This window comes from Thalia democratica, chromosome 7 (genome assembly GCF_965202585.1).
Source record: "Thalia democratica chromosome 7, ktThaDemo2.hap1.1, whole genome shotgun sequence".
Lineage (NCBI taxonomy): Eukaryota > Metazoa > Chordata > Thaliacea > Salpida > Salpidae > Thalia > Thalia democratica.
In genome coordinates, this window is record NC_139171.1 from 16,114,555 (window position 1) to 16,142,319 (window position 27,765).

General features: G+C 24.7%; 2 protein-coding genes across 3 annotated transcripts; both read right to left on the reverse strand.

Moving 5' to 3' along the window:
- Window positions 1–2: 2 nt before the first annotated feature.
- On the reverse strand, window positions 3–6,499 carry LOC145840727 (uncharacterized). The gene is made up of 7 exons (XM_082948053.1): window positions 6,422–6,499; window positions 4,630–4,804; window positions 3,151–3,362; window positions 2,894–3,008; window positions 1,775–1,860; window positions 1,203–1,379; window positions 3–314 (listed from the first exon to the last, which is right to left on the reverse strand). Exons 1-7 carry the CDS (start codon window positions 6,470–6,472, stop codon window positions 258–260), a joined length of 873 nt encoding a protein of 290 aa, XP_082804179.1. The 5' UTR covers window positions 6,473–6,499; the 3' UTR covers window positions 3–257.
- Window positions 6,500–17,636: 11,137 nt separating this feature from the next.
- On the reverse strand, window positions 17,637–26,717 carry LOC145840795 (arrestin domain-containing protein 3-like). Of its 2 annotated transcripts, none has more exons than XM_082948130.1 (8): window positions 26,571–26,717; window positions 22,446–22,580; window positions 21,595–21,681; window positions 20,412–20,545; window positions 19,925–20,067; window positions 19,095–19,245; window positions 18,666–18,734; window positions 17,637–18,465 (listed from the first exon to the last, which is right to left on the reverse strand). In XM_082948130.1, exons 1-8 carry the CDS (start codon window positions 26,692–26,694, stop codon window positions 18,028–18,030), a joined length of 1,281 nt encoding a protein of 426 aa, XP_082804256.1. In that variant the 5' UTR covers window positions 26,695–26,717; the 3' UTR covers window positions 17,637–18,027. The 2 variants fall into 2 exon arrangements, with proteins under 2 accessions (XP_082804256.1, XP_082804255.1); XM_082948129.1 differs by having other exon boundaries at window positions 20,412–20,551.
- Window positions 26,718–27,765: the final 1,048 nt, after the last annotated feature.

The window sequence follows — 27,765 nt, forward strand, 5'->3', positions numbered from 1 at the left end:
AATATTTGTTACTATAAAAATAATTTTTAAAGTGGTTTGAAAAACGGTTCAGGAAAGTAAACATTTTGATTTGTTCATTACTATTATAAAGTACAGCTAACAGTTTGCAGTTAAAATTCTGTTTATACATAAAGTAGTTACAAAAAAAAATAAAATAAAAAATCTTGTTTTAATATCAAATTATGTAAACTAGGTTAAAGTTTTCATTTTTATAAAAAGTTGCTAATTAATCAGTTTTTTCAGTTTTATCAGTTTTTTCAAAATGTTCTTCCCGATGAAGTTTGCTGAGTTTCATCATTATTCTTATCCTTTTTCTAAAAATATGTATTCTTGTCTAATGCACCAAAATAAATAAGCTGTTTTAACGATCACTACTAACCAGCTTAATAACAAGCTAAAATTTACTTTAGTCGTTATACGTTAAATAATTTTTCTTTACTTAGTTTCTTATTTAATCTAGACAAGTTTTCGAATTAGATATAATCAAAGCCCGATATGTAGTTCCATTCAAATAAATTATGCGTTAAGAACTTAAAAAGTTCGAACAAGTTGTAGAACTAAGTTTAAAGCCGTAGATAAACTTTTAATCTCAAACTAATGAAATACGTTTTAATTTTACAAAAATATTTTTTAATAATAGAGTGTTTTTGTAACGTAACAGATTGTTTTTTCATAGTAGAAAAACTTAAAAGAGACAGTATTAGAATTAAAGTCATAAAACTCAATTTTTTTTAATGTTTTAGTTTATAATTTTTTGAATTAAATTTTTAGCAACACATAATAAGATAAACTTAAGTGTTTTGTTATAAATGAGTTTTATATTAAACTAATTAAAATCAAAAACATTTAACGATGATATAAGTCACGACAGCAACTTAGTTTAAAGGTATTAAAGTTTAACCAATTTTTTTAAGTTTTTAAGAAAAAAATAATTTCGAAAACTTGTCTCCTTGTATTTTTATAAGTAATTAACGTTTATTGTTTAATTTAGAACTTAAACTATAATGCTAATTAAAACTTCCTTAAATAAGATCTCGAAAGTTTTTCGTTTCTGTAAAAATTAAGAACTATTATTGATCAATTAGAAGTAAAACTAAAAGACAAAAAAAAAAAGAGTTTTGACATTAAATTTTGCAAATTTTTTTTTTTAATTGTTAAATAAATCCCTACAAGCTCAGAAATAAGTTATTTAAAATAATTACCTTGGGACACAAGAACAACTTTGTACGCAATCTTGAGCAGTTCCACAGCCTGAGAGAATGATTTGTCTCAGTAAAATTTTCTTCGTCACTCGAGTCATCTTCGTTATTATTTTTTTCTGCTTCTTTTGAAATTTCCTTGTTGTATTTCAACGTTTCTCGTTGTAGAATCAGCATAATCTAAACAAAACAAATGTATACCTTTTTGAAAGTTTAAAAAGTTAACTCTACACTAGACTAGTATTTATTTTTTTCCTGTCTTTTAAAACATATGTAGACGTTTAGAATGTTTTATTATAAGTTTTCGATGTCTTTGTTAACAACAAGTGTGTTTTAAATTTTCTAACAAACTTGCAAAAATAGTGACACTCTTTAAGATAGTATAAATTATTGAATACAAAAAAAAACTTTTAGATATTAAATCATACGCAATAAAAATCAAAATTAAAGTTTTTAAAACATCATAAAATTTATTCTAATATGCTTTGTAACTTTAAATATGTTTTAAAAAGCATGCAACATTGACTGATAATCGTATATAAAAGTAAATAAACACAAAATTACAAATGAACTACTTGGTTAAGTTCGTGTTTAGGGAACTTCAACAAGATTGAGTACAGCAACGTAAGAAAATTCGGTTTGTTCCCAGCTTCTTTAACTTCTGCAATACAAATAACGAAATATATAGATGAACTTATAAAACAACCATTGCGTAAAATAAAGAAAACATTTTTCTCTATCATGATAATTTTAGGATTTCGTATCATTATTAGATATTTGTCGAGTTTGAATGAAATATCAACTTTTAACTAAAATATTTATGAGTCTTTAAAATACTTGAATTATTTTTATGCCATCATGTAAAACTCTTACAAAGTAATTGGTTAATTTTGATAAATTATTATTTTTCCGTTTACTTAACATTTACAGAACTTTGATATAAAAATATCTAAAGGTAGCAATTTTTTACCGTTCAGAAAAGTAAGTGCAAACTTTAAAAAACATAGTTTTGGTAACTGAATTAGAAGGTATGCAAATTGGATAGCACTCAAACTTGCACGAGCGAACAAAATTGCACGAGGGGATAAAATTGCACGAAGATAAAATTTTACAAAGGGTCACTTTTGTACGAAGACATTTTTGCCTGAGCAGACAATTTCGCACGGAGTTATTTTTGCACGGGTTTAATTTTTTTTAGTTTAATTGTTTTTCTATCATCACTGTTACCCCTAACCCTTACTCTCGGTCGGTAGCTTTTTTCAAATCTTTTTTTTTTATTTTAATTATTATTATTTTTTTAATAATAGTCTTTTTTAGTTTTTTTTTCTTCGTTTTATTATAAATTTATCTTTTAGTTTTTTTTTAGGTTTTTTTTTTCTTTTTCTGTTTTTTTTTACTCTCGTGCAAAAATGTAACTCGTGCAATGTTGACCCTTGGTGTGAAACTGTCTTCGTGCAATTTAGTGCTCTCGTGCAAATTTGTCTTCGTACAGAAGTATCTTCGTGCAGTTTAGTCCCCTCGTGCAATTTTGTTCCGTTCCCACATAAATCATATTTAAAGAAGTGATTTTAAATTTTATAGATATATATTGTTATTATTTCTCAAACAGCTAGTTTTTAATAATCTAACAAAATATATTTCATTATGTTATTACAACAACAACTCTTCGAATAAACAAATGTAAAAAATCAAACCTTTGGGTCTTGAAATGCAAATGTAAAAATCAGCGTGATTTGGTGTATCGTAACCGAAAGGTTCTACTTTTGGTCTACTATTTTTCGATACTTGGCCTCTTACTTTTTCTGGAGCCTACAAGTCAAAAGCTATATTTTTTTGTATTTTTACACTATTTTTTCTTACTCCACTAATTGTTTATTAAACTTAATAACAAAAATTGACAAGGTTTAGTGAAACAAAGAATATTTCTAACCTACGAACAAACATAACTTACATGAACAAATACAATTTTTGGTTTGTTTTTTAAACCTATACAATTATTTGCAAGTAACGGCTTCATGATCATTCCGAGACTGATGTCAATTCTGGGAAAGTTGTTGTCGAAAAGCTCAAATTTTATTGCACTTTTTACATTTTCGCACTCTGCTAGAACAAAAAGCATCAAGTAATCTATTTTGTTGTCATCATCATTTGCGTGTGATGCAACTGAAAAAAAAATAAAAGTTACTTATGTCTTGAATTTGGTCCCTCAAAATAAGCTATATCGCTCTTTTAGGAGCTACTTTGGCTAAAGGGTCAATTAGTAATATTAGGCGAAAAATTAAATGGGTAATTAACTGATAAAAGATGATATTTAATAAAGAAAGTAATATTTTGTATCTTCTGCCAAGCTGCCAATTAAAAAATTTAGCTTGCAAAACCCTCTTTTATTAAAAACAAAAGTTTAATAACAGCTTAATAAATGAAATAGAGTGAGTAGGCTTCAACATTACACTATAGGCTTCAAACAGTTTCATTGAAAGGGTTTGTTATCTAGCTTATTACTTCATACTTATAATAATTACTCTACGGTTGCGTAAAACTTTTATTTAACTTTAACTTTTATGTTCATCAAGTTTTAAAATAATTAGGCAGGTTTTACTTAACTAAACAAGTTTTTTAAACTTTTATGTACTAGTATAATATTTAGATTATTATGTAAAACGCTGTTAAGTGTTAGTATTTAAAATTTATTAATTAATAATAAAATTAAAGTTTTTAATAATAAAATGTCTCAGTACACTAAAAGCTGTAATAAAAAAATATTTTAAGTTTATAACTAGCTCTTATTAATTAAAAGAAAAATTTATGTCTGTAATTCATTCAAAAATTTACAGTTTAACAGCAAAAACGGATTTTCAGACTGTTGTTTTTGCAATATAAAAATTGTTAAAATGACTAACTATGCCGAAAATTAGTAAAATATAGTAATATTATAGGAAAAAAGTTGTTTAAATTTGAATACTTTATAATGACTTATAAGATTATTGTACGAAATAAAGATATACAATTGAAGCTAAGTTAAAGTTTATAAAAATTATTTTTTTAAACAAAATTATAAAGGTATTGTGTTAGTTTACAATTTGAGTTGTTATAAATAAAATTGTAATGTTTAGCCTTACGTTGTATAAACTGGTTCTAAATTATTTAAAATAATCTTATCGACAATTATATATTATTTACAAATAGTTTTTTTATTGTATAAAAAAAATATATTTTTACCAACATTTTATCAATTTTTTGCATAATTTGTCAATTTAACATTTTTTTGTTGCAGAATCACAGTTTAAAAATAATTTTTTGGTAAAACTAAGTAATTGTAAGTTTTGTAATAAACAATGTTTTTTTAAATAGTAATTTACAATTTGTTTTTTTTTTTTTTTGATTCCTGAGTAAAATATTTTTTAACCATATGTTTAAAATTTCAACCTACCGTTACTTAGAAAGTTATTAAAGTTACATTTCTTGTCTTCTACATTTTTGTTATCTGCTTCGTTCCCGAGTTGCTCATAGCAAATCTTTTTAATGTTCAAAAGTTTAGCCAGGCTTATCAACACTGCACGGTCTTTTTCTATGTCTTCGCTGTGTGTTCGACGGTTTCGAAGTTCCTGTATTTCAAAAGTTAGTTCTTAGAAATGTCCTTTTTTGATACACACTTTAATAAGACTTATAAAAAGTAAATGCAGTAAAACTCAGCAAAATCTCTATTAAAAGTGTACAATAAAATTTAAAATTAATGCTTTAAATGGATTAATGCTTTAAATCATTAAGTTTTAACAATTTTTGATAAATAAAGTTCATGAAAACTTTGTTATAGCTTTGAAACGACACTGTTTATTAACAATGATATAATCATGCAATTAAACAATTTAAATTTGAATAATATAGTCAATGAAACAAGTATTTTTAGTTGTATAAGTTAAATAACGACTAGCAACTTAACCTAGATCATTTTTTATCAACTACGCATGATTAACACAGTACAAAATAAAAGTAGTGATTAAAGTTTTCTAAAACTGTTGCACTGAAAACTTAACCAAAACTTACTTGCTCAAAAGCATTTTGTTCTAGGGACCTAAGTGTACAAAAAGACCTCTCGGTCATTGAGTCGTACACCACACTTAATTTAACTTAGCAGTCAAAACTTAAACTCTAAACACGTAACACCAAAAAATAAGGACTTTAACCATAAATCTATTAGTAAGTTTACATGATTAAAACGGTTCTAAATAAAAACCGATTGAAAAATAGAAACTAAGTCGTGTTAACTTTTTATAATTTTGAGGTAAACAAATACTTTAAAGTGTAGTAGTAAAATTTAATGACGCTCTTCCAAACTGTAAACTTTACAGGTAAGAATTAATATCTGCAAACTAAAACTTACTTATTGCGATTAAGAAGCGTTAATACTGACATGAAAATTGTATATAAAGTTCTTTATAAGAAATGACCAAAGAAAAGAAAAACATTTTTATTTTTTTAATCAGCCTTTTCAGATATTTAATAACTTTACATGAATAAATAACATATCACATTAAGTGAGTAACAAAAACAGTCTATAAATAAAAACTCAACCGTATTAATTCGTTTTAAATTTCAATAAATTGAGAAAACTTATTAATTATGATTATAAAATAAAAAACATAAAAAGTTTATTTCTTCTTAAAACTATTAAACAATATAATTGTAAATAACTTTCCGAACAAAAAATTGCCAAAAAATTTACATCATAGTTAAATTATTACAAGAAATAATAATTTTAATAGTTAAAATAAGCAAGGTTATCTGAAGTTAAAATCAGATGAAATAAGTGTTGAACATTTTACTGAAAACTACAATTATCGTGTTAAATATTTTTAAACTTAATTTTTATTGGTTTATTAAGAATTAATTAAGGTTTTATTAAGTTTATATTAAAAATAAAAAAGTTGAAAACAAAAGTACTTTTTTAACTGTTACTCTACTATTAACATAAATTATATTTTAAAAAAAATAACAAAAAGCTTTAAATTTTTTAACTGTCTTTAGCAGAATATAAACAGATTTAGTTTTTGTTATTGGTTATTATAAATAAGAAAGATAAAATTTAAATTTTACAAACTCAACCTTATAAACTATTAGAAACAATTTTATATACTTTTATTGTAGTACTTTATTTTAATTCAATAATATTAGAGGTTACTAGTTTATATTTTTTTAATTCGTTAAAACAAACAAGTACTTACCAAAACAACAAACAGTCCACTACTACTCTTTCTTTTCGGATAACTTTCCATCTCAGAAATAATAACTACAATACTTAAGATTCTGAAAAAAAAATCAACTTTAGCTAATTAGTATTTTTATATTTAGCTTAGTATGTTTTTATGTAGTTCATGGCTGTGAGTTTTTATTTGATCATCCGAACATGTTTGATACTTTTTTGGAAGTAAAAAACTTATGATAGTTCTAGTGAGTATTTGCCTAAAACAAACAAAACACTATATGTTCACAAGATTTTAACCGCGTAGAGAAGCAACCAAATCAGCAGGCCACGCAAGCGGGTGAAGCCAGCAAGCGAAGCAACAGCAGCAGGCCATGTAGAAACGCAACTCTAAACATGAAGCATGTCGGCTAGAGAATGAAGAAAGAAAGTTAGAAGGTGCGCGCGTAAAAAAGCATTTAAATCAGTAGGCTACGCTAGCGGGTTAAGCTAAAAATGAGACAACAAGCGCAGTATACAAAAAACGAAAAATATATTAACAAGAGGAAGCGCACAAGGCTCAAAACAAAAGTTTCGAGTTAGGGTTTTTTTAATTTTTTTTTTAATAAGTGTTTCTTCCGCAACCCCTAATAAAAATACCATGTGTCGCATTATATTATATACTATTAATGTTTAACACTAGGTATTTTACTTTTATAAAAACCATTTTTTCTTTAAACAACTTTTTTCAAAAGTTGTATTACTTTACCAAACTAGTCTAAAAAACTAAACACGATTAAAACAAAAACTTAAAGTATTGTTTGATTCTTAAAAATCTTTTATTTAAATTTTAAACTGGCAACCTTAATGTATAAAAAAATACTAGTTCAAAAGCGTCAAAAAACAAGGAAAACACTTAATAGTTAACTCTATAAATTCATCACATTTATCTATTTAAAACTTTTAAAGATTTTAAAAACCAACATTTATAAAAGACGCATCACGTAAAGTTGTAGCATATGAAAAGCAAATAAAACCCTTAGTTAAACGTAATAATAACCTTTTTTTGGTAGTAAGCGGAACCGAAAATTTTTGCTCCAATAAATCTTTAGTTAAAGTGACGTTTACGAATAAATTGAACAAAATACTTGAATAAAGTAACTTAAATAATTAATAAAAAATTATTTTCAAAAAGTTTTAAACTAACTTTTAGTGTGCAACTAGTTAAAACTGTAAATATTATGTTGATAACTTCTAGACTGACTGTTTAATCAAAAAAAAATTTCTGAAACATTTTTGTTCATAGTATTTTTAAAACTATGCGTAAAACTTCAAGTTTAAGTATGCACAATTTTCATACCTAATAATATATATATATATATCTAGGCTAAACTATAAATTAAAACTGAATGACACGTTATAAACAAACAGATATAAAGTATATAAAACATTGTAAGAAACTTGACTTATTTTATCTTGAATTAAACCGAAGTTTTAAATTAAGCTTATTAAGTTAGTATTTTAAAGATAAGCTACATAAAAAGATTTTTAAAACGAAATCATCAAACAAAAAACCTCTGCTACTTCGATATTTGTACAATTCTATATCTTGTTTTACTTATTTTGTATTATTTTAGGCGTTGGCTTATTTTTTAAACAAGGTTTAAACTTTTTAGACAAAAAATTATGCCTATTGATTACAAAACACAATTTTATATAAGTATACAAGAAACTGCTGATAAATAAAACTAAAAAAATTACAAGTCTATAAACTTATAATATCATACTAATGATTAGTGTAACAAAAAAGCTTTTTAGCTTTAAACTTTTTGTTTACAAGTAAATAAAAAAAAGCAGAAGTAATAGGTAAGTAAACTATCGTAAATTGACGTAATATTTGTTTAACTGCGCTTAATGTTTACCTTGACCGTATTATGCCCAACAACTTTGTGAAAAACCTATAAATGCGCAACTGACACTATATGAAAAAGATAAAATAATTTTTAACTGGTTTGAAATGTTTGGACTTTTGTTAAGTTACAAATGTTTTAAAAGAGTTTATACTTCCGTTTTAATAAATAAAAAGAACAGAAAAGTATTTTAATTTTTTTGAAATACTTTCAAAGAAACAAGATTAAACTTTTTATCAACTCCTTTTAAATAACTTGATAAATTTTAACGATTGTTAGAGTAAGTTTAAATCAAGATTAATTAAATGTTTTTGTTGTCACAATTTTTGAATGCTTTATTTGAGAAAAAACTAAACAACGATTTTTATTTTTTTATAATTACATAATTCCGTTTCAAAAGTCTTTCTTAAACTTTGTCAAACTTAAAAAAGTAGTTATTTGTTTTAATCTTTGATACTTTGACTATTCTAGTAGTCAAACTACACAAAATGGCATAATTTTATTATAATAAAAATATAAAAACAATAACATTTTTTTACTTTAGTTTTATGGTCTTTTATCAAAAAAATTGATTTTATTTATTTTTGATTATCAGTATTTTGTTTAGATTTTAACAAGGCTTTTTAATTAATTTAAGCTTTGTAAAGCAGCTTTTGAAACTAAATATTCTATAAGTTTGTGTAATTAAAGTTCTATGATATTTTTGGCTTAAAAATGTTTAATTCATAAGTTTTCATATGAGGAAACTTTGGTCTAGGTTTTAAACCGTTATGAAAAGAGTATAGCTTAGAATACATCGTTAAAGATGCTGGTTTATATAAGAAAATAATTAAACACTTTCAAACTGCATATTTTATTTAAAAATATATTTTAAATTAAATCATCCACGATCAATAAAGTACGGTTTGTGTCTAAACAATAACTTATTCAAAAAAGTCTTAGTTTAATATACAAATTGTAAACAATAAGCAAAACAAAGTATTTTGAGCTAGCAGAACCTTTTTATTTAAGTTAGCTCTTTGCTGATGGGTATTTTCGTAATAAGCTAAGCTAAAGAGCTTAGAAATAGCTTTAATATATAATAGTTATAATGCTAGTTAAGTGTATAACTTTTTCATGTCAATTAAAAATACAAAATTGTCATCTATCTTTGGTCATTCAAAATATCTTACTTAGAGCTTTAGTTTAAATGATTTAATTCCAATTTTGCATAAACTAATTTATTTAAGCTACTCATTAAATGATAGATATTTAACAAGTCCGTATTTTTGTAGTGAAAAATTATTGCAAAATTAAGATATCAATAGTTAATAAAGTTTTGTTTGATAAATTTAAAAAAATATTAAACTCAGTAATCCAAACCTTTATAATCTGTTATTTAGTTAAATCTAAACCAGCTTATTTTATTTTTTTTTATTGATAAAGTTAAAGCTAGCTTAAGTAAAAAATTTTAAAAATTAAGATTCTTGTGAACACCAAGTTTTGTTTTACATATCAATACTTATATTATATAACTATGTTATCTTAATTGCTTGTTAGCAATTAATAAGTTTTTAAGAATTTCATTGAAAACTTTCTACTAACTTTTGACTTTGTAATTAAGGAAAAGACAAGGAACAGACTTTAAAGGAAAAGACTTTACAATTAAGCTTTCTACTACATATTAAACAACTTGTAAAACTTATTTTATATGCTAATTTTGTAGCAATAACTTTAGAATTCAAAAAAAGTTAAACTTAAACTTTATATTCACGAACTATATTTCTAAAACATAACAGAAAAACAAAACTTTCAAACTGTATTTACAACCGACATTAATCTCAAAAACATGTTGTATGTAAGTTTCAAAGCTTCTAAAAATAAAACTATTGATAATCATTCATCTTCAAGTAATTGTAACTGTGCACTGAATTGAATAATCATAAAAGGTGTGTTGAAAACAACTTTTTAGTTAATATTGATAACTTTTTAAGTAAATTATTGGCTAGTTCACGCTAGTAGTAAGAAGAGTTCTTAATAAATAAAAAGCTTTGTAAGTAATACAGTATAAACTGTTGTCAAAACATTCTAGCACTTGCATAAGTCAAAATTAAAACATGACAGCAAACTACAAATATAAACTTGATAGACGTAATAAAACTGAATAAAATAAGTTCAATGTCATTATGAAACTTTAACACATAACAACAAGTTATTCTAATATGTTTAATTCGTTAATTGGAAAAAAAATGTTTTGCATAGTAGTTTTACGTCTATAAAGTTTTCTGTGAAGGTTTAAGATTTCAGTTTGCTTTATTATTTAGTTTTGGCTCATACAAGTCTTAGATTTTTTTCAATACAATAAGTAATGCACTATAAATTGTTTTCAAACATAGCACTATAGTAGTTTTGTTCAGTAATTAGTAAACTATTTCCTTAAATTAGAACTTTAACTAGTTAACTACTAAATCCAAAAATTTTTTCTGTAAACTAAGATAAAACAGACTTTTATTAATAACTGAACAAAACTAATACAGTGTGGTGTTTGAATAAACAACTTCTAAACTGTTTAAACTCAAACAAAAAACTGTAATAACAATAGATTTCAAAAAACTAAAAATTAAAGCTTTGCTGGTGTTAAATCAAAACAGATATCTCTTATACATAAAAGAAAATTTACATCTATCAAATGCATTTTTTTTAACAGCGGAAGTAATAGAATTTTTTTGAACTTCAGCTTGGCAAATATTTGTTAATAACCCGCTTACAGCGTTTACAGGTTTACAATTTACATGCGATAAGTTATCTGCTTCTACAAAACTGTTACTACACAGATGTACTCGCCAGATTTTTTTTAGTTTTTATTCTAATTATAAAATATTAGTTTAGAACAAGTTCTGTTAAATTTAGTTTTAAGTAAGTTGCAGTAAAGTTACAAAACAAACGTTAAAACAGTTTAGCTTTTAAATTTTTTCTTCAAGTTTTTTGACGTTTCGTTTAACAGTCTTTAATATTTCGTAATTACAGTACAAAAAGCGTATTATGTTTTTTGTTTTAAACGAATACAAACAAAACCATTAAAAAAACATATATTAGGTTAAAAGAAAATAATTCAATTTTATAAAACTATATTATAATATTTTTTCTGTTTTTAAAAATCTATACTCACTGATAACTGTTAAAGTTAAGAAAACAAGTACCTTCTGTACAAAGAACAAAATTAAACTAACGCTTAAAAGCTATTACTGGTTTACGAAGTATAAACTGCTACGAAATAGCGGAACTAAGTAATTGTAATTGTACACTGGAGCGTATTAAATTAAAACGTCATAAAGATAATAAAAGAAACATCTTTTTAGTAAAATAGGTGTTAACTGTGTTTTAGGGAGTTATAATTGATAAAAAATTTTATAAATAAACTTTTATCGACAAAATTATCATAGGTTTTACTCTACCATTGTAGTTGAAGAAAAATTTTTATAACAGATTTAAGAACTTCTTTTTTTTTAATCAACTTGCACATTACAGTAAATTTATAACAAAAAAACAATTTACACAAAAATTGCGTTTTATATTTTTAATAGTTTTTTTACAAAGTTTCTAGTATTCTTAAACTTAAAATTAGTTGTTAAAGGTAGTCTGTCATTTTTATAGTAAAGAATGGACAGTTTTGAATTTCTTTATCTTCACATAATACAATTTATTTTAAAAACCATACAAAAAAATATTTATATAAATTGTCTCAATACTTTTACAAAAACAAAAAACACCAGATACAGAGATCTTCCGTTTGTTATATAAACATTTTCAATTCTGTTTATAACTAATTTAATATTGTTATCTACATGTAATTAGTTTTCAACACAATTGAAAATGAAATATAATGAACTAAAGACCTGTATCTGATGATTTTTGTTTTTGTAAAACTATTGAGTCAGTTGTTGTATATGGTTTTTAAACAAATTTTATTACATGTTTTATTTTGAAATTGTATACTTTATTGTTTTATTTTTTACTTCAGGTACTAATGTAAAATGTCCTAAATGAAGTAACAAGTTTATAAATAAGCTTCAAGTACTTAAAGAAGTTAGTATTTATGTATGAAATATTGAACTTTTTAAATAAACTACGAAGAGAAATGCTTTTCAAACAAACAAGTTTTAACTTTAAAACTTATAATATTTAGTGTTAAAAAGTTATTAGACTAATTCTAAGACTATTTAAAGTTTGAAAACAATTTTTAATGTGTTAAAAGCTGGAAGGGAGTTCATTTTTGTTATGTAGACAGTTTTCGCCTAATAAAAAACGGTTTGTATTCTGCACAGTCCACGCACCGGCGTAAACTTATTTTATCTTCTCTTAAGTTTTTTGAAGTCAATTCATACGCGCTTCAAACTGCAAACGTTCTTTAAAAGTTTCGGTAAAGTTTTCATATATTAAATCTAGTAGATTTTTTATAGAGATGAGAAAAATTCGATATCAAAGTTTGAGCTTTGTTAAGGGTCAATTATAGCCTTGAAGAAAAAAACAAAAGGCAGTTCACAAGAAACAAACGGTTTTACAAAATAATAAGCTTGCAAGTCTAGTAATTTAAAAACTGTTTTTTTTAGTTTAAAATTTCGTAAAATCACACTAACACCCTACTTAACAAAAATTAAATAATGCAATTTACTCCTTGTAACACAGTTTATTTTATACGAAAAAAAACATCGCTCAAGAACGTAGTCAAAATTGTGGTGTTTAGAAAAACCTCTCAGTCTTCCAGTTATACTTCGAGTAATACAAAATATTAAACAATATAAATTTCAGATTTTAAAAGTATGGTTTGCAACGAAGTAAAACTATTTAAGAACTAAAAATTTATATAACAAAAGTAACAAGCTTAGAAAATACCTATTTCAAAACTACTTATTTTTAGTTGCGATTTTTTTATTCAAGGTTTAGTAAGGACACATATTTACTAACTATGTTGCATAAGTTTACTAAACATTTTATATACAAAGCTCTTTAAATAAAATTAAGAAAACGTTTAAACAAAAATAGATAATTTCGCTTTTTTAACTTGAAATAACATATTAAAACTAACTTTAAAGTTTAAGAACATTATTAACGCTCTAATGAATAAAACGCTAGTTTTTTACGTCGTTTACATCTGCAACACAAAACTTGAAACAAATTACACACACTACCACCTACTGCAAGGAAGCCTGACTGCGATCAAGTAAGCAGGCTTCACCAACTTCCTCTCAACACTGAAAACATCGCACAACTTCGTTCCCTTTAGCATGGCGCGATCCAATTTGGCGGGAAACAAACCCCTGCACAACCCACGTCCCTTGCTGTCCTTGTAAAACAAATTGTCTTCTAACGAATACTCCCCTTTATGTTTCTCAAAAGGGTGTTTCCCTTTTCCTTCCGTTTCATCATGACCAAAAACCTTTGCTTCGCTCGGGTTCGGAACTTCAAACACTATGACGTAAATGACGTCATCGGAATTTCTTGTGCACCGACACCTAGTGTTAGAACTTTGGAAGTTGTTGATTGCCTGGAAGCTGGAATTGTTCAGTTCGATTCTTTCTTTTATGTCAGGGTGGTAAAAGCAGTAAGTGTCCAAACCTTCTCTCAAAAAGCCATCAATGCCATTGCTTCGTTGCACGCCGAAATACAAAAGCATTGGATTTTCATAAACAATTTCAGTGGTATCCTCTTTGTTAATATCTTTGTTTTTAGTGATCATGTCCTTGTTTCTGACTATGTTGTAAACTCCCAGTATATCAGGGTCCCAGTTTGTTGGAAACGGATACCTGGTAGATTTTATAATTGTACAAATATATATAACAATAATTAAAATATTATACTGAAAACTTTTACAATATTAATTATACGTTTGAAAACTTTTTTTCATTAACACTAACAAAGTTTCGCTTAATGAAATTTTGTTAGTGTTAATGAAAATTAACGCTAAATAAATAACTTAATGAAAATTTAATTTTTTTTTTATAATTTGGAAACGAATACCTGATAAATTCTTTATTAAGTTATTTGTTCGAAAATAAAACTTCATCAATAAAGTTTTATAAAATGATTTTATAAATATAAATAAGTTATATTGAAACAACACGGATAGTAGGTGCATTTCATATTTTATAAATTAATTTTTGTAACATTCGTAATTTATATTAAACAGTATACGATACCTAGTACTTCTGAAGGCTTCGCATATTGTCTTGTGATCTATGTTGTTAGTAGGTAGTGGTTCTACGTTGTACATATTTGATAGACAGTTGTACCTTAAAATAAATCAAAACACATTAGTATTGTTTAATAACTAATAAATTTATGTTTGAAAAGTATAAGTTTATAAAGAAGAATTGTGTTGCTAAATTATGCGTATAAAGCTTAACATAGCTTTTAGTTATTAAAATTTTAATTTCTTATATTGAAGTTTGTTGAAAACATTCACCATTTTTTAGCTAAGGTCTAGGATTATCTTATATTATTTACTTAAAAAATTTGTACCTATCTATTTTGCAACCCAAGCAGTATTTGTCGCACCTCCAACCTCGACATTGGTTTACTTCCCATTTGAACCATTTAAACATTATATAAAGCTGAAAAATAAAGGTTAAAGTTTACAAAAACTTTTGCTTGATAAGTTTATTTTTTTATAAACATATATTAGATCAATATTTTATATTAAAAAAAAATTGCTTAATAATCACATGAGTGCAAATAAGTTTGAAAGGAATCATTAAAGTCATATAGAAGATTATATTTAAAAAAAAGTTGTAATTACTAACCTTTCTTTGCTGAAGTTTGTTAGTAAATAAAATAGTTTTCTTATTTTCATTTGACAGCTTTAAATTACGGCTTTTAAACCAAAAATTAAAAATTTTTATTTGTCATGTTATACATTATGGAATTATTATACATAGGCTCATACTAAAATACCTTTATAAAATAGTTTTTAAGATACAATACCAAAATGGAATGTTTTTAGATATAAAAGTATCAAACTTACAACGTTTGGATATGTTTAAACATTGTTTGAAAAAATTACAAAATAAAAACAGTTTTTGTAAGAATGATTCTTGTTTTATTTACTGTAAGAAAAAAAACGCTTAGTTGAAAATAAATTTTTGTTTTATTTGCCACCAAGTTTTATGGTTTAATATTACCGACTTAATCAAGTTTAATAAAAATTTACACAATATATCTTGTTCACACAAATTATAAAAGTTAAAATACATCAACTAACTCTGTGTTTAAAAGCTATAACGTTAACACTTAAAATTACTTCAAACTTTTTTTTTTACTAGATCTAAAAAAAATACGTTTACTCTACTTCCATGACTATACAAAATATAACGTACAAATTACTTTTTACTTATTTTAAATTGTAATATTGTAGTTAGTTTAAAAAAACAACTATTTTAGCTAATAAAAAAAGAAGTCTCTAATAAACTGCACAAGTATTAAATTTTAAAATTCTAAAACAATTATTTTCCAACTCATCAATTTATAAATATTTTCTGTTAAAATAAAAAATAAGTGTGTCCTACACTTTGACCATATAAATATAGATAGCTTAATTTTCTTAATAGTTAAGTTTTATTTTTTTAACAAACTTTTCATTGCTGAACATAATTTTAAACTGATGTTAAATTAAACTTATACTTTTTACTAAATCATTTTTAATGTTTATTCTTGTTATGCTTCGATTAATTCTAAACAAAATTTAACTGAAAGGCACAATAAAACACTTCAGTCTCTACAAAAATTTCTGTACCCGTTATAAGAAAAATATTAAGAAAAAAAATTATAGATTGAATTTAACTAGGTCGATTACAAAACTAATGCATATTTAAGTACAGTGTGAATATATTTGACATGTAACATACGGAGTAGAAGAAAATGTTGTCTTAATACTTAAGATCTACTTAAGCAAATATTGTAGACTAACTGTTTTCAATACTGCTACAGTAACATAAGAGTTATTTATAAATTGTTAATAAATGTTTAGTTTATATAATATGTTTTAGTATTTAAACAACGAACACTAATTAGAGCTGTGTAAGAACTGCTTACTTAGATAATTAAAATTACTTTTTACTTAAGTACTAGTTTTAGTTGCTAAAATTAATCATATGCTAGTCATTCTAATAAAAAATTTTACTAAGAACAAAAAATGCTTTACATGCAAATAGATATATATGTAAACATATAAGAAATACCTTAAGGTTTATTAAGTTGAGACTATTTCAGGTTTTACTTAAAAATTAAGTTTCTTACTATTTTCGACAAAAAAGATATTTTGTTTACTATACTTACTTGTTAAATTTAAATTACATATAAAACATTATCTTTATACAATTATTATTGGTATAATGTTTTAGAAAAATGTTTTATATACATTTTGTAAAATAATTTAAGAGTTTTCAGTAAAGTAACAACAAAATTAACTTATACAATTTAAAAAATTCTTACTTCAAGTTGTCGTAAATAAAATAATAAAACTAAACTAAACGTATTTTTGGAAAATATGAAAAAACAGAAGTAAAAAGAATATCGTTGAAAATAAATTATTAATGGATACTTGAGATTAATATACTTTTTAATTATTTAGAGTCCTATATTATTCAAAACTAAGCTAATATTTAAATTTTCCTTAACAACTTATAAACATTTTTTGATCATTGTCAGTATAAATATTTGTACGATTAACTAATTTAAATAGGCTAAAAAGAAAATTTCAAAAAAAATTGTAATAAAATAATTTATAAACATATAGTTTTTTAAGATTTTTTTAAATCAAAATATTACGTATTAAAACTTTTAATTAATCATGTGTTACGTAGTTTCTACAAGTTTTTGTAATTAAACAATTTTTGTAAAAAGTTAAAACTAGTCTTCAATTAAAATGTTATTTTAGTTAATGAGCAATTAACGTTGTATTTAAAGAAAACAAATAAAAACTTGTTATAAACTGTGTAAATATTAAGCTTAGACTAGTTGATCAATAGACTATTTATATAGAAAACTTTTTAATGATACGCATACATATAAAATTAAAAAAATTTTTGGTATAGCACATTTAAAAGAACACAAAACCAAATAATGAATAATTGAAACAAAGCTCAGATTTACATCTAATCTTTTAAAACTAGCAAAAGTTTAAAACAAATTGAAAATAGTGGAACTAAAAAGATTTCTCTTGTGTAGATTTTTTTTTAAATAATGATGTATCTTCTAAATTAAAGTCTAATGAGATTGAAATTTTTTAATGAGTATTTTAAATAGTTTAAAATTGTGCAAAAAAAAAAGCAATAATTGAAAATATCTAACACTTTTTATAACACTATTGATCCATAAAAATGTAACAGAAATTACACAAAACAAAAAAAAATTGTATAGTTTACTGAAAAAAAAATTAAGCATGTTAGTACAGTATTGAAAGGCAAGATTTAAGAATAGTAACTATCTTTGATGGCTTAAAAGTAAACAGTACTTGATTTAAAAGTAGATCATGGTAACATTATCTTAAAACACTAAACAGTCTTAAAGCAAAAATAACAAAGTCATAATTTTCAGTCGAAAATTAAATTTAGTTTAAAAACTTAATTGGTTGAAAAAATAAAAATATTTTTTACATATTTTCTCTTTTGTTATTCTTTTTGATTAATCTATTTTAAACTGAAATCAAACAGTTTAAACAAAAATTGTACCTCAAAACTTGCAATAAATTTTAATAAACTTTTTTTTACATTTTAGTGTTTACAGCATAGTCGTACGAAGGCGGTTGCACAGTAGGAACATTTGGTAGCTGATTAGGGGATTTTTCCAAAACCACATCAGCTGGTGCGGACGGTTGAACCATTTGCGGGAAACCAGGTTGAACTGCTGGGGGATAAACCATTTGCTGGTTGTTTATTGGTTGATTAGACATGTTTTGCACAAATGGTTGGTTCGTTACTGCGGGTTGACTAAAACCTTGTACATTTGGTTGATCTTGCAAAAATGGTTGCTGTATAGCGAATGGCTGTTGTACTACTAATGGTTGGTCTGTTGGTTGCTGAAGAACTAATTGTTGGTGAACGATTGGTTGCTGGAGAAATGGTTGTTGTGGAATTGGTGACGATATTGTAAATGGTATTCTTATAACTGGTGATCTGTGGCACCCAGGCACTTTCATTTTTACCTTTATTAATTTAATATATGTATCAATACAATCGAATAAAAAAAATTGTCATATAAAAATTTAACTATAAGTAGCAATGTTTTTTATAAAACTAATCATATGAGATCAGAAAAAAAAAAATTTAATTATTTACAAAAAACATCTTATAAAAATTTTAACAACTATAAAAGGCTTGTAGCAAAATATATAGAAAAACAAACTTTTAGTTCATAGAAAACTTTAATAATATTACAACCAGGCAATTCACTAGGTACACAGTCTTCTGGTATCTGTAAATAAACATTAGTTAATTGTAGAAAAAATTAAATATTTAGAAATGATGTAAGTTTTTTACATGACCTTGTATAATTTTGATTGTTACTATAACTGTATAATTCTAGCCTGCGTTTATTGGAAATCTGCAAAAACTATTTGCACAATTTACTCTTACCTTAGGCTTTGTTCCACTTAAATACTTAACAAACCACTTTTTTAAGATGTGGTCCTTTAATAAATTTCACAAAAATTCGACCAATTTTAATTTTAATTTTCATGTAACAAACAGTATAAATGCTACTGAATAATACAAACATATACTTAATACATAAGATTAAAGCATAAAATTAAGTTAAAATAAAAAATGCAATTACTTTTAAGAACATTCTCTCAGTTTTTTGGAAATTATCACACCAATTACCGGTAGCTTCAACAATATCGTCTTCTATGTATTTTTTATTACCTTCAGCTTTTAATACTGTTCTTCTTTTAATCGAGTACTCACTGCCTTCAATCTCCGTTGCACTGAAAAAAAAGATAAAAAAAAGTATTTTTTTTGTTGTAATAAAATATTAAATTAAGAGATTTGACAAAAACTAAAATGGGATATTGAAACTTGTTATTTTAAAAACTAGAAAAAAAATAAAATTATAAAACAAGTAACTTACTTTAGTAGATATAAAAAATTATTTAAACTAAAATAAGTTTTAGTAAATAGTATAACAATATTGATAAGATACTGTAAAGCTACTTTAAATGCATATCAAAAAAAAAATTTTTGATGACAAAACATTTTATATATTTGATAGATTTTTTGTGCCAAGTCAAACTTCCACCATTTAACATGTAAAAATTATAGGGTTTTAGTGGTATTGTTCAAAATTCTAGGATTTTTTCAAGTTTTTTAGTGATTTTCGTTTAAAATTCCAGGTTTTCTTAGCCTAAATAGTTAAATTTCAGACTTTTCCAAGTTTTTTCAGGATTTCTGGTTCTGTGGCAACCTTATATAAAGCTCAATTTGTTATAACAATGCTAGATACAATATAACAATTTAAATAGATGACTTTATTACTGTATATATTGAAGTAACATAGAAATTAAAATAAAAACTAAATATACTTTCTATTATCAACACAAACGAAAACTAAGATTATAGTTTTAATCAGTTGTTACTTAATGTATATAAAGCAACATTATATTCTACCTTCCATTATCAACATGAACGTTGACAATTAAATTTTCACCAGGTAAATACGCTGATTTATCTGTAGAAACTTGAATTATTATTGTTCCCTGCGTGCAACATAAAATCCCCAATGTTTTGTATTTCTCCTTTGTTAAGGGAGTCTAAATATATAATAGTTTTTAAAATATTTTGTTAAGAAAGTTTTTAAATATCTTTAATTTTTAAGATTCGATTGTAAAACTTATGTTAGTGGTCTTTAAAAACAATACTAACTTCTAAAAATTTCAAAAAATACTTTTAATGTTTATCATGAATAGAAATAAAACATTCAAGTTTTTATTTAATTTAACTTACTAACTTGTTAAAAATTAGCAGAACTTTTCAAAGATTAAAGAAATAAGTTAGAAGTTAAAACACATTGAGTTGTTAACTTAATTTTCTACAATTAATTTTACTGTAAAAAAATCTTAAATGAAGACTTTTTGGTTAAAATTTCAACACATACTAAGTAATTTTGAGGCAAAAGAGTGTCTCCAAGGCAATTTAGTATGTGATAATCCTTGATACTCGAGCGAAAAGTTCCTCTTTTTATTTTGCCTTTTACATGGTACCTCACATAACCTTTATCGAAAGAACCGCCTGAAACTTTTATAGTTGTAAAAGTTTTAATTAAAAACGTGTAAGATTTCAAAATAACATTAAACATAATTGTATTTTATTTTAAAATAAAACACTTTATTTTTTTTTTTTTTGGGAAAGTTTAAAGCAATACAACTGTAAAAAAGGTATATTGAACATTTTATTGTTTAAGTTAAACTTTACAAGTCTACTTTTAAGATTAAGAAAATTAACAATAGTAAATTAATTAACTTTATATTTAAGGGTTTTTGATCATTTTTTACAATGTTCGTCGTATTTAAAAACCGTTTTATCACAGCTATCATACTTTTTAACAACTAAACAAAATTTAATTATATTTTAGATACAAACCATCATAATTGGCGTGCTAAATACGTTCAAAATGGCTTAGACAAAACAGGGAAAATGTAATTTCATTAAAATTAGAAAATGTTCTTAATTTTTTAATCTTTTTACATATTTTCAGTTTATTTTAGATCAAAATTTTGAGAAGAACTTACTACAGTTCTAATAAATAAAACACTTTTTCAAAACAAAAAACTTTTTTGTGAGATAAAAGCTAAACGATTATTTTTAATTCAAGCATGTCACTTAATTAAAACTATTCAAGAAAACATATATGAAAATTTTAAGTTTTTCAGATTGGAACCAAAGAATCAGTTACATTTTTAGATAATTTCAAGTATAAGTATATTAACAATGAAAAATTTGCATTGCAGCTAATGTTTGGCTATCACAAACTTTAAATGTTGACTTTTGTAAAAAATATGTTGACTCCTTATGACCAAAAAGTTTTACTGAATTTTGAAAGGACAAAGACTAAAACTTGAACTTTCTAAAACTAAAAATTTTTTAGAACTGCATATAGTGTTAAAATCTATAGGCAGAACAACATTTGTGTCAAGTACTGTCAAAAAAAGGACACAACTATATTGGTTAACTTAATCTTTTTTCATTGATACAGTTTGAATATTTTTAACTTGCAACTAAATTTCAAAAACGTTAAGTTAATATTAGAACAGTAACAGAAACTTCTTGATGAAACTTACAGCTGTAGGTAGCTGGAATTCCATTAGGCATAAGAAATGAGAAATTATAACTGTGGTTTCCTTGTGGTAACTTGTTGGATACTTGATCTGTTTTAATAATTAATAAATTAGCATTTTATTCAGAAATGAAATTATGATTGTGATTAATTTGTAGTAACTTATTTGTTATTTCATCTATTGTCAAAACTTAATAAATTAATATTTTATCAAAAAGTAAAATAATTATTGTTATAATTTAATAATATTTCTTTTCTTGTGGTAACTTCTTAGATACTTGATCTGTTTATATATTTAATAAAATAATACTATCATAAAACTAATTATGTGATTAATTGGATTTTATTGTTAAATATGTTATCAGTGCTTTTTATGATATGAAGGAATACTATTTAAACTTGTTTAAAACTTATAACTTTGGAAGTAGTTTTAAAGGTGAGCTACCTTTTTCATTGTGTATATTTTAATAAAATGAACAAAAGCACAGAAAGAGTTTGGGCTTGTATGCAATTCAAAAAAATTTGCTGCATTTTTAATTCCTATATAATATTTTTTTTAAGTTTCCTACAAAAAACAATTTTTTATACAAGTAAGACCAATTAAAAAAACATGTTTATTTTTACTGCTTTCTTTAATTTTTCTAAACAAGTTGAAAAGGTTTATTAAAACTATTAAGTAGTATATAGCAAAAAATAATTAATCAAAAACAATAAAACTAAACTTACACTATTTTTAATTAAAATAAACCACTTTGTTTCTTTCAATTGTATTTTTGTTTAATTAAAAACTGCTTTACATTGATTGTTTAAAACTCTCATAATTGATACTTATCATCAACAACAACTATTACCTACCTCCATCAAGAAGCTTGACTTTAGTTTTGACATATTTTTCTTTGGCACTATAAGTCCGAGTCTCATTATCAGAGCCGTTACTTGAAGATTCAGTCCAATACACATAAGCAAACCCTTTCATTACCACATACACGCCTGTGGTTTGTTATTATACTTTACATTATATTTAAGAATAAATAATTTTTAAATTTTATTATCAGCATTATTCATTTAATTGCTTTCATAGTAACAAAAGAGTGATAAGTCTTAAAACATGTACATTACATCCAGAATTTGAACTTTTTTTGTTACCACATTAAAACTTTACCTTTTAATTTATTTACCAAACTTAAAGAAAGGGCCTAGAGCAGGGTTTCCCAAAGTGAGTCTTATAGCCTCTTAGGGGGGAATTTTTTAAACTTAAGGGCATAGGGGGTCTGACATTTTTTTACTGAAAACAATACTGTATATTACATAAAAGCTTGAAGTACAAACTACAAGCCAGTTTTTGAAGAATTATTTTTATTTTTAACTTTAAAGATATTATAAGTTTTATAAAAAGACTTGGAAATTTAAAAATCACTAAAAGTCTTTCTTCTCCTTCGTTTTTTGAGGTAGAGATCTCAAACTTTCCGGAAACATTCCTTTTAAAGTTTAAAAGACTTTGAATGTTGCAATTTTGAAAATATTGAAAAATAAAATTTAAGGATTAAAAAAAAATTGATTGTTTTTTTTTTTTTTAATGAAAATTTTGTTTTTCAAGATTAAAAAAATTCCTGCATTCAATATTTTTACAATTTAATAATAGACTTTTTTCAAAAGTTTGAAGAATATTGCTTAAAAAATGAAGGAGGAGATAAATTTTTAGTAAAATGGTCTATTTTTGCATTTTTAGTTTATGCCTTCCATTAGGAACCTATTGAGGTCACCGACTTTGGTCGCTTAACTATAAAAACTGCTTTAAATTTTTTCAAGCTGTTAAAAACGTCTAATAGCTCGGATAAAACTCTATAAAATAAGATCAACTTGAAAAAATTAAGATGGACCCCCCTATGCCCTTAATGGTATTAAGCTACTAAGGGGTCACAGGGGGGAGTGACTAGTAAAAGGAGTATAAGGGTACTATAAGGCCATAATCTTAAACTTACACTAGATGTTCTGGAGTTCACCAAAAAAATCAAAAAAAAAATCTTAAGCATATTTTGGGGTAGTTTTGAAACTCACAGTAGATATTATAAAAATAACATCTTATGCACAGTAGATTTCTGAGAATTAGAGGGGGACCATTGATTTTTTAGTTTTTTGAAGGGGGCCTTATGATAAAAGTCTGGGAAATAGTAGCATATAGGGTGTAACAGTTATTTTTACAACTTAGTGTTATGATGTTGGTTTTTACAGAAACTTAAGGTTTATTTTTACTAATTTTGATTTTTTTTAATGTAAAACTTTTATTTTCTATAAAAACTGTTTTATAGTTTATATTTTTTCTTGAAATGACAGTGAACGTATAATAATTTTTTATTTTACCAATGACGTTAAAACTTATTGTAGTGCAAAATAACTCATAGATTTTATAACATATATTACCTCTGGTAAAAATATACCACTGAACTATTGAAATAAAGACTTATCTTATTTAAATATGTCTAATAATTTTACCATAAAAAACTCTTAAAGACTGCATGATATATTTTCATATAAATTTTAGACAGTATGTAACAAAGACTTAGAAATGTATAATTTTTGAGTAAATTCACATTTTCATGTTTGCCACTCATCAAGCTAAGAAAATTTTCCTGACTTTTCCTGACTTTTTCCTGACTTTTTACGAAAATTTTCCTGACTTTTCTAAATCAAACTCTTAAAGTAAACTTATTCTAAAATACATAATCTAACACTTTAAACTATATAAAGCTTCCAATCTAACTTTAATACAGGTTAAAAACAATAATTTGTTGCTGAATCATCAAACTTCCAGTACATCACTTCAACCATCTGTGTATGATTGATGTTTGTAATAAACAGCTCTATCAGCAAAATACTTGTATTATTACCTTATAAACACAGCTTGTCTGAAAAAAGAAACAATATTTTTTAGCAAATCCTAGCATAAATGTATCTAGATAAACAAATGACATACAAGGAACATTTTGCAGTTTAATAAAGGATATTTTACTAATTTATACCAGCTGAAGGCATTGGAAATAAGATTAAATATTTTTGTAAATTTCTAGGAAAATTTTGGTATTTTTTTCTGATTTTAATAGACTTTTAATTAACTTTTACCACTTGAAGGCTTTGGAAAACAAGGAATTTTGTAAATTTAAACTGACAAAACCTGACTTTTTTTTTTAATCAAATTTCCTGACTTTTCCTGACTTTTTTTCAAAACCCCCCATTTTTTCCTGACTTTTCCTGACTTTTGTAATTTTTTCAAATTTTTCCTGACTTTTCCTGATTTCCTGACTTTTCCTGACCGAGTGGCAACCTTGCATTTTACATTTACATTCATAGCTGTTTTTGGTGTTATAGTAGTCCTATACTCTATGTTTAACACATTAAATCAGTGCTTCTGAAATGGGGTTCCGTGGAACCCTAGGGTTCCGCGACGCCTCTCAGGGGTTCCGCGAAGCCTTTTGAAATTTAAAAAAAAAAATTGAAAGAGAAAAAAAACATAAATCATAAAACTTCAAAAAAAATGGAACACATGAAATGGAAAACATATATAATTATAGCGTTCATTGATCTGCTTAGTGTCTTTCTAGCGGTAGGACTTTTAATGGGTATCCATTATTAATAGGTGTCCTGGTTGCATAAATCTTTGCAAAATTTTTGAATTTCTAATATAAGTGAAGTAATGAAAATACTGGTATTATCACTAAAGCAAACAATGTAGAAGCAATCAAAACAAATTCTAAATGTTTACACAAAAAAACTAAATAAAAAACCTTAATCAAAAACTTATTTCTGACATTATATATTTTTTCAAATAATGTAAAAATGTTTAAAAATATGTCTATTAGCTTGATTTAAATTTCATATGTATAAAAGAATATTTTTTACTTAAAAATGCTACTCTAGTTTTTAAAAGTTGTAGCCAGGTCTTTAAAATTTTAACAGAAATTGAGTTTGAAATATTTTTTTGATTTACATGATACAAATGTTTAAATGTCTATGTGTTCGCCAAATTTTAAAGTTTGTTATTTAGGTATTAAATGCTTTTTCTGTTTTATTATTAAAGCTCAAGGATATTTTTTTAAATATTCATTTATAAAAAAACACCTAAAGAAAATAACAAAAAACTTTTAATATTCAAAAAAGGATACTATTTTCAAATTGATTATTTTAAAATAAAAAAATAAAATAATGATTTGCTTAATCAAGGTTGATTTTTCATTTAATTTTAGTTGCAATATTTTTGTTTGTTGAAAAATTATTTTTTTCTAAATTAATAAAAAAAACACATTTTAAGGATTGCACATAATTTTTACTACTATTATTAAAAGTTGTCATCTTTTTTATTTTTATTTTTTCGTCAGGAATCTTACCCGTTTATTACAGAAATCTGTGAACTCGATTAGGTTCATGTTCTGTTCGTTATTGTTTGTAGCTCTCATTTTGTTTTTATTATGCAAGAAAAAATTGTTATGACGTTGCGATTAATCATGTTTGTTTTCGTTAATTTACTTTAGAATCATAAAATACCTATTGCCTGTGGCTCACTTTGAGTTTGCCTTGATTTAATACTATTACAATTGGTATGATTTCTAACAATGATGTAGTTTTGCTAAAAAATTTGTTTTTCACTGAAATTCTTTTGTATTTTGCAGGAAATATTATATTTAACATTTTATGTAAAACTGAATTAGGGGTTCCGCGGAAAAGTTGAACTTTGGAAAAGGGTTCCGCCACTGGAAAAAGGTTCAGAAGCACTGCATTAAATTATGTTGTTTTTTTTAAATTAAGTCTTTAGTTAGTAAAACTTTTTTTTGAACTTGTTTTTATACTAGCAATAACTATAAATATTAGTAAATATATTGTTTATGGTTTTTATAAAAAATTAATTGGTACATACCAAACTTAAACAATCATTTTAAGTTTATTAAACAAAAACTTAAGAACCTTATCTGTTTATTTTGAACTAACTTTTGACACCAGAAATATCTTTGTGCAAGTTAAATGTTACCACGCCTTCAACTAATCCTCCAGGAAAGAATTTATTTGTTCCACTGGCCAGTTCGAAATTGATTGAATGCTCATCTTTTCCCATTTACTTTGTTTTAATTGATAAAATTTTAAACTGTTGACTAAAACTATTTTTATAACTTATTTTATAGTCTAATATTTTGAAATCTAAAATCTAAGGATTAACTTACAAGAATTTATAAAAGCTAATACATATTTACATTACAATTAAGTAGAAGACATGAACAACTTACATTAATTGATATATTACAACTTATTTTAATATAAGTAACAATGTCGTATGAACTGTTATATAACTATGTAACCATAGTCATTTACCATAACATACTTTATAAAATAAATAATTCTTGAACTGTTTCACTTTTTATTCAACCTACTAAAAAGAAGAAAGAAAGAAAAATGTGAATGTATGAAATTAAGGTCAATGGGTTGGTGTGGTGAAAGACCTTTCAGTCATCAAACCTCACACCATAAATTTTGTAAACAACTTTTGTCTGTTTTTTATTGAAACAAAAATGTAACTTTAAGATCAATAATAAATTAATTTTGTCCAATTTTAACTAAAATTAAAGAACTATCAAAATTCTAAAAGTAAAAAATTGGGTAATTACCTAAGATGATGTTTGCACCTAAATTCATAAATAAAATTAAACTTATATATCATAAACAAACAAAACTTAATATTTAATATATTTTTTTACACTACTAAGTGATTATATCAATGCAATAATTTGTATTAATTACAATATTGTAAAATAAAATTTACTAAATATTTTAGTTCATAATAAATAAATGTATAGTGTTTTATTACAAAGCATCTTTTTATATTAAATATATTAGGCTTAAAACATTGAAGTCTAGCTTAAAATATTGTTAAAAAAGACATCAAATATAGTATAATTTAAGCTTGTGATTGGTGCAACATCATCCTAGATAATTACCAAAAAATAACATGCTCTCTTTTTTAAAACCATTTCTGCCAATATTAACCATGAAAATCATAGTCCTAATCATAATAAAACCATGGGCACCACACTGTATCCTAAGGAACTAAAACACGACTAAAAATAATTTTAAAAACGTTATCAAAACACTTGCTTTAACATTTAAGGTGCATCAGTAACTTAAAATGCTT